This window comes from Chrysochloris asiatica, unplaced genomic scaffold, assembly GCF_000296735.1.
Source record: "Chrysochloris asiatica unplaced genomic scaffold, ChrAsi1.0 scaffold00117, whole genome shotgun sequence".
Taxonomy (NCBI): domain Eukaryota; kingdom Metazoa; phylum Chordata; class Mammalia; order Afrosoricida; family Chrysochloridae; genus Chrysochloris; species Chrysochloris asiatica.
The window spans coordinates 2,885,218-2,893,829 of NW_006408635.1; the positions used below are offsets into that span (position 1 = coordinate 2,885,218).

Here is an 8,612-nt window from a genome sequence, read left to right on the forward strand (position 1 = left end):
AGAGACTAATACAAGAATCTAGCGGAGAAGAACCAGAAGAAAGCATTTTCCTGTTGGCTGTTGTTGAGTTGGTTCCCTCGCATAGCAACCCTACATAGGATTCTGAGGAGCTGCTGGTGGGTTTGAACCGCTGACCTTGTGGTTAGTAGTCCAGTGCTTAGTCTGTAGCGCCACACCAGGACTCTGAGTTGGTGGTGGTTGTCAAGTCAGTTCCAACTCATAGCCACCCTGTAATAGGGTATAGGGTTTCTGAGGAGCAGCTGGTGAGTTTGAACCACCAACCTTGCAGTTCAAACGGCTTTGCAGTGTGGCGCATTAACCCACAGCGCCACAGTAGGACTCCAAGACTAGTGAATGTTCATTGTTTTTCTTATAAATTTTGGAGTTTGATTCACACATGACCACACTGGTTTGTCAGTGTGTTGTGCTGTATGTAGTGGGTTGTGTGTTACTGTGATTTTGGAAGCTATGCCACTGGGATTTTAAACACCAGCATTGTTACCTTAGTTGACATGTTTCAGTGGCACTTCCAGACTGAAACAGAGCAGGAAGAAGGAGAAGTGGACTACTGAATGACTGGCCACTGAAACCCTTATGAATGGCCGTGGAACAGTATAGATTAGTGCTGGAAGAGGAGCCCCTCAGGTTGGAAGAAACTCACCATACAATTGGGTAAAAGCAGCCTCTTAGTAAGATGGTGTTGGTAAGAGAGGTGTGGGGGAGGGGGCACTGTGGAGTCAGTTCCGACCCATAGCGACCCTGCACAGGGTTTCCGAGGCTGTAAATCTTCACAGGAGCAGAAAGCCTCATCTTTCCTCCATGGAACAGCTGGTAGTTTCAAACTGCTGACCTTGACGTTAGCAGCCCGTCTCATAACCACTACGCTACCAGAGCTCCTCCTTAGTAAGATAGGTAACCTTAATGATGTGAAGGGAATACAGCTTTCAGGACCTTCATTGGCTGAAAGTGCACAAAATGAGGAGAAACAGCTGCAAATGTCCATTACTAATCAGAAAACACAATGTATGAAATATGAATCTAGGAAAATTGGAAGTTGTGAAAAATGAAATGGAATGCATAAAGATCAATGTCCTAGGTTATTAGTGAACTCAAGTGGATGGTATCGGCCATTTGAATCCAATAATCATGGTTTACTATGCTGGAAATGTCAAATGGAAGAGAAATGGCATTGTACTCATCATCAGAAAGAATATTTAAGGATGATTCTTGAAGTACAATGCTGTCTGTATTAGGAAAATATCCATAAACCTACAAGGAAGACCAGTTAATATCACTATATTCTGATACATGCACCAACTACTAAAGTCAGTTTTCATGCAGCTAAAGAATTCTACCAACTTCTTCACTCAGAAATGGATCACACATGGAACCAAGATGGATTGATAATTATTGGTGATTGGAAAGAAGAAGCTGGAAACAAGAAGGATCAATAGTTAGAAAATTGACCTTAATGATAGAAATCATTCTGAAGTTCATATAATAGAATTTGCATGACCAATGACTTATTCATTGAAAATAACTTTGTTTAAAAGCATAAAAGACAGCAATACATATGGACATCACCAGGAATCAAACTGACTATGTCTGTAGGAAAAGATGGTGGATAAGCTCAGTGTGACCAGCTAAAATAAGTCCAGTAGCAGACAGTGGAACAGACCATCAATTGCTCATTAGCAAGTTCAGACTGAAGCTGGAGAACATTAAAAACAAGTCTGTGAGAGCCCAAATACAACAGATTTGATGCATAAGACACTAATGACTGAAGACCAGAAGAATTGTGAAATGACATCATTACAGAAAGAAAGCAAAAAGTCATTAAAAAGCCAGGAAGGAAAGAAAATATTAAAATGGATATCAAAAGAGACTCTGAAACTTGCTTTCCAGTGTAGAGATACTAAAGAGCTGAACAGAAAATTTCTTAAGGCAGCTCGAGAAGACAAAGCCAAGTATAATGAAATGTGCTAAGACCTGGAGTTAGGAAACCAAAAGGCAAGAAAAGGCATTTCTCAGTCTGAAAGAACTCAAGAAAAAATTCAAGCCTTGACCTGAAATATTGAATCATACAGAAAGCTTCAAAAGAAGATGGAAGGAATACACAGATTCCTACCAAAAAGAAAAGGTCAATGTTAAGCCATTTCAAGAGGTAGCATATGATCCAGAGCCGATGGCACTGAAGGAAGAAGTCCAAGGTACATTGAAGGAATTGGCAAAGAACAAGTCCCTGGGAATTTGCAGAATACATACTGAATTCTTTCAACAAACTGATACAGCACTGGAGATACCCACTCATCTCTGCCAAGAAATTTGAAAGACAACTACCTGGCCAACTGATTAGAAGAGATCCATATATGTGACCATTCCAAAGAGAGGAGACCCAACGGAATGTGGAAATCATCCAACTATATCACTGATATCCCATGCAAGTAACATTTTCCTTGAGATAATTGAAAAATGGCTACAATATAGTACATTAGCAGGAAACTGCCAGAAATTCAAGCTGGATTCAGAAAGAGGATGTGGAACTAGGGATATCATTGCTAACATCAAATGTAGCTTAGCTGAAAGCAGAGAATACCAGAGAGATGTTTATTTGTGCTTTATTGACTAAGTAAAGGCTTTTTACTAGATGGATCATGACAGGTTATGGCTAATAGTGCAAGAATGGCTATTCCAGAATACGTCATTGTATTCTTCAGCAATCTGTTGTTTGAACTAAACAAGGAGCTACTGAATGGTTTAAAATCCACAAAGGTGTGCACCAGGGTTGTGTCCTTTCACCATACACATTCAGTCTGTATGCTGAGCAAACACTCCAAGAAGCTGGACTCCAAGAGCATGGCATCAGAATTGAAAGAAACCTTATTAACTCTTTGCAATGTGTAGGTGATACTACCTTGCTTTCTGGTAGCAAAGAGGACTTAAAATACTGATGAAGATTCAATACTAGAGCCTTCGATAAGAATTGTGCCTCAGTGTAAAGAAAACAAAAATCATTACAACTGGACCAATAAATAGCATCATGGTAAATGGAGAAAAGATAGAAGTTGTCAAAGACTTCATTTTACTTGGAGCCACCATCAACACTCATGGAAGCAGCTGTCAAGAAATCAAAGGACATATTGTATTAGGCACATCTTGTGCACAAAGACTTCTTTAAAGGATTAAGAGAACAGTGATATCAGTTTGAGGAGTAAGATATGCCTGACCCAAGCCATTGTGTTTTTGGTTGCCTCATATGCATGTGAAAGTTGGACAGTGAATAAGGAAAATGTAGAAAAATTGATGCATTTGAATTATGGTATTGGGGAAGAATATTAAGAGTACCATGGATTGACATAAGAATAAATCTATGTTGGAAGATGTACTGCCAGAATGTTCCTTAGAAGCCACGATAGTGAGACTTTGTCTCCCATACTTTGGACATGTTCTCAGGAGGGACCACTCCCTGGAGAAGGACAACATGGAAGGTAAGGTGGAGGGTCAGCACAAAAGAGGATGACCTTCCACCAGATGGGTTGACACAGTGGCAGCAGCAGTGGGCTCAACAACAACAATGATTGTGAGACGGTCACAGCACCAGGCACATGAGTCCTTGTGAGTCGGAACTGGCTTCATGGCACCTAACACCGACAAGAACATGTAAGCATGAAGTCACTCAGTGATGATGCTTAGAATCGATCTTTGGGAAAGGCTTCTTAGAGGTAGTCTTTGGGAGATACTCTACAAGAATGACTCAATGTGAAATAGCTGAAGGTAAAGGGGGTAAAACGGATCATTGAGCTCAACTAGAAGAAGAAAGAAGAGGAAATAAAGAGTAATCTGATACAATCTGATGAACTTGACCTACACCTATGGATGCAGTAGCTCAGAAGAGGGAACAAATCTTTACAGTGAGGATCATTCCCACCCCCTCCATACACAGAGTAGACAGGGATGGGCAACTTGGACAGTGGCTACCGAAAATGGGGGGAGGGGAACTACAAAGGCAAGAAGTGACTGGCTTACAAGCTTTCAAGCAGGAGCCTAGATCCAGAGGGCGTGGAGGAAGGTAGAATCTCCATTGAGTAGTATCCAATCTGTTTGGGTGGGGCTGATAAAAGGTGATGCAGATAGGTCTCTTATGATACAATAGTGAATAATTGTTATCAGGACTGATTGTGAGGGTTGGAAATGTAAACTTAGATGTTTTGTCACGAGGAGGGGAGTGATTAACTTTGCAGTCTAGGAGCGGAGATCCCTGGGACCATCAAGGGAGAAGAGCAGAGAGTGGGACCCTACCCAGAGAAGCAGCGATGCCTGAGATGGAGGCAGAGAAGATGATGTGGAGAGATGGAGCAGTTGGGGACTTTAGACCCAGAGAGGGAGAGGGGCTGTGTGCTAAGGACTGGGCGGGGGGTGGGGGAAGAGGCTTGCAGTGTATACCCTTTGGTTGGTTGATGATGCATGGAGGGGATTGCAACCATGGCAATGAAACGATATATAATAGGATGAATGTAAAGCTAATGTTCTCCCATGTAAACTATCACAGAATTCACAATAAAACATTAAAAATACAAAAACGGATCCCTGGTATGGAGCTGTTGGATAAGCCCTGGATTAGTAACTATAAATGTGGCAGTTCAAAAAAACAGCAGCCACCCTTGAAACTCTCTTACAGGGTCACTGAGAGTCAGAACTGACTCGATGGCCCAGAACAAAAACAACAGGACTGAAAGGAAGTCATTGGGAAACGTAAAGTGTTACCCCACTCAGCTGTTGTTCTGAAGGTTGGGGTTCAGCGTCACCCTGAGGCTTCCTGGAAGAAAGTTCTGATGATCTACTTTGAAATATCAGCCAGGGAAAGTCTTATGGAGAGTGAGGGTTTCTACTCTGGCACGTGGAGTTAGTTCACACAACTGGTATAGGGAGACTAGAGAAGGCACACGTCAGTCGCCAGCGGCAAAAATGTGTCTAAATTCGCGGCAAAGTTTAGAAGGGATCATGACTTCAATGCAGAGAATCACAGTGCCACATCTCAAGCCGAGAGCAGCAAGGATGAATTAGGGGGTCCCTGGGCGTTTGAACCCACCCTGAAGTGCTTCAGAAGAAAGACCTGGTGATGAGCATCTGAAAACCCTACGGAGCAGTTCTGCACATGTTGGAATCGATGATCTGCTTCCAAGCAACCCTGACAACCAGGGAAGATTATGTGTAGTCCTGATAGGGATTTTCGCGTTAAAGCAGGTACAGTGAGAACCACCCTGCATCTCTGTTTCTTGTGCATCAGAAGCTGGAGTGGAGACTTGCTGGTTTGACTTTGTCTTCCCGGGAGGTTTGGGAGAGGGCAGAGATGGATGACCATGCCCACTCGAAATGACATCATGTCAGCAGTTTCCGTCACGTGTTTGTGAAACCTGTCTGCGTTTTCTTGGTCGCCTAAAACAGGTGGATGGATTTGTGCACGTGTCCGGTTCTGCCACAGATGGTGTCCGCCGAGACAGCACCTGGGAAGCACAGACTTACGTTCACTTTTCCGATAATCATGGAGTCACTGTTACGATCAAGCCCGAACACAGAGTTGAGGACGTTTTGTCTTTGGCATGCAAGGTAATGGGTTTTGCTGCTGAAATATACTTGTGAATAGAAATCCTCATTAATGTTGTACCCCTCTGCCTTCCACATTTTCTATAATGGGAAACACTGGCATATTTACCCATTCACTCCATTCCTTCATCTTTGAGAAAGAATCTGTGTTTTAGCTCCAGGCCCCTTGCTTTCATAAAGAACCTGAGCTGTTCTACTGAAATTCTGTGTACAGACTGTCCCCAACTTAAGGTGGGGTTACGTTCTGACTACTCCGTCGTAAGTCAGTTCTGACTTAAGTCGGACACCTTCTTTATTTATTTTTAAGTTTTCATTTCAAAACATTACAGTGTTTTGAACCATAAATCATAAAATTGAATATCCATGAGTAGACATTTGAGAATGATAACATGAGCAAATTATGTGCCGTTTTATGGTTATAATATAAGGTTATATTACTAACGATAAGATGTAAAAATAACACCAAACTGACCTTCATAAGTACACTTTGTCCCAGCTCTAATAGATTGTAAGTTCTGTCTTTCTAACAGAAATACCACACCAGTTGATGACATTAAGAGAAATTTATTCTCTCATAGTTTAGGAGACTTGAAGTTCAAGTTCAGAGTGCCAGGTTGAGGAAGGTCTTTGTTACCTTCCTCTGTCTCTTCCCTGGCTCTAGGAGCTTCCTAGCACAGGATCCCTGAGTCCAAAGGAGTGATCTGCCCCCAGCCCTAATTTCTTTGTGGTAGTCAGAGCCCTCTGAGCTCTGTTAGCTTGTTTAATCCCTTTTATATTTGAAAAGAAGGAGCTCTGGTAACATAGTGGTTACGAGTCAGGCTGCCAACCTCAAGGTCAGCAGTTCAAAACTACCTACCAGAGGTTCTGCAGGAGAAAGATGAGGCTTTCTGCTCCTGTAAAGATTTACAGCCTCGGAAACCCTGTACAGGGTCACTGTAAGTCGGAATCAATTCTGTGGTACTTATCAACAACAACAACAACAACATATTTGAAAAGAGATTGACCCAGGATACAACCTAACTCTGTAGATAAACATGATAAAGGTCTACAACATAGACGATATTGTATCAGCTCCCAGATTGGAGAACGCTCACACAACACTGAGAATTTAAGGCCTAGCCAAGTTGACACATAATTTTGGCGGACACAATTTAGTCCAGTCCTTAGCATTTGGGGCCTTCCTGTTCCCCCTCATATCTACGATGCTTGTGAGCCCTGTTGTTCATTCTTACTTAGAGAAGGTGCTGCAAACTGTGAAGAAGTTTCATTTAATCCTCGTTTTTAACAAGCTTCTCTAGATTAGGCTAATAGATGCCATCCATAGTTGCCTTAAGGAGTTGATAGGTCTTGCTGCTTGTTTTATTACTGGAGCTGAGCTTTACTTCCATTCTGGAAAGGACTTCATGAATGGAAAGGACTTCATGGTAAGGCTCAGAGAGGTGGTGTTGGTAATGGTTGGTTATGTGCTGTGAAGCCGGTTCTGACTCTTAGCGAACCCCGTACAGGGTTTCCAAGGCTGTAAATCTTTACGGGAGCAGAAAACCTCATCTTTCTCCTGCAGAATCACTGGTACTTTTGAACTGCTGACCTCGAGGTTAGCAGTCTGACTCATAAGCATTTTGCTACCAAAGTTGCTTTAAGGGAATCCATTGACTAAGGGGAAATATGTCAACAACTGCAAACCCGTTTTCATACCACCAGGTGGCATAAGAGAGCTTAAATATGTCAAAGATTTCAAAGAAAATGCCATGAAATATATGAAATGATGGAAAAAGGCCTGTTCAGTTTGGTAACTCTTTACCGTGTACATTGAAAATATGTGAAGCATGTTTGATTTTAGTCCTTAGTCACTCTGACCTGAAGGGTAGGATCTGTGTGGTTGGTTGGTAGTTATGTGCTGTGGAGTTGGTTCTAACCACGTAGGGTTTCCGAGGCTGTAAATTTTTACAGGAGCATAAAGCTGCACGTTTCTCCCATGGAACCGCTGGTAGTTTTGAACTGCTGACCTTGAGTTTAGCATTCCAACTTGTAACCACTACGCTACCGGAGCTCCTTTAGGATCTGTGTATAGTAGCCTACAGTCTAATTTCCTTTCACTCCATTTATCCAACAAGCAACAACAGTGTTCTATACGGGTGGCGTTGGTCAGGGGTATCAGATGTGGTGGGTTAATTAAACCTGTTTGGAGTTCTGGTGTGACACTGTAGGATTAGCACTAGACTGTTAACTGCAAGGTCAGCATATCAAACTCACCAGCTGCTCTTGGAAAACATATCCAAGGTCACTATGAGTCAGAAGCAACTCGATGGTACTTATCAACAAGAGCATCACCAGTTGCCATTGAGTCGATTCTGACCCATGATGACCCCATGTGTGTCAGAGTAGAACTGTGTTTCCATGGGGTTTTCAGTGGCTGACTTTTCAGAGCTAGATTACCAGGCCTTTCTTCCAAGGCTCTTACCTTCCAACCTTTCAGTTGGCAGCCGAGCACATTAACCACTTGAGTCGCTTGGGGACTCCAGTTAGAGAATTTGTTGTTGGTAAATGCCGGTGAGTTGGTTCCTACTCATAGTGACCCTGTACAGGGCTTTCAAGGAACAGCTGGTTTGAACCTTCAACCTTGTGGTTAGCAGTCCAGTCCTTATCCTACAGCACCACACTAGAACTCCAGTTAGAACATGGTGATGGTGGCGGTTGTGTGCTGTGGAGTTGGTTCCTATCCCTAGCAACCCCGGATAGTGTTTCTGAGGCTGTAAATTTTACGGGAGCAAAAAACCTCTTTCTCCCATGGAACTGCTGGTAGATTCGAACTGCTGACCTTGTGGTTAGCTGCCCAGCTCGTAATCCACTATGTTACCAGGGCTCCTTATCTTGATTGTACCAGGATTGATAGGATTAGGAGAGAACATCTTGATTGTATCTTGATTATATCTTATATATAGCTTGATCATATCAGGATTGATAGGATTATACCAGGATTGATAGGATTAGGAGAGAACATCTTGATT

At 42.6% G+C, this 8,612-nt stretch overlaps 1 protein-coding gene across 2 annotated transcripts in view; it reads left to right on the top strand.

Annotated features, from left to right (window-relative positions):
• Nucleotides 1–8,612, top strand: part of TIAM2 (T-cell lymphoma invasion and metastasis 2) — a 524,960-nt gene that overhangs the window by 413,038 nt on the left and 103,310 nt on the right. For both annotated transcript variants that reach the window (XM_006868446.1, XM_006868447.1), the window contains one exon: nt 5,446–5,607. In XM_006868446.1, coding sequence (XP_006868508.1) covers nt 5,446–5,607 — 162 coding nt within the window. The remainder of the gene's footprint in view (nt 1–5,445; nt 5,608–8,612) is intronic.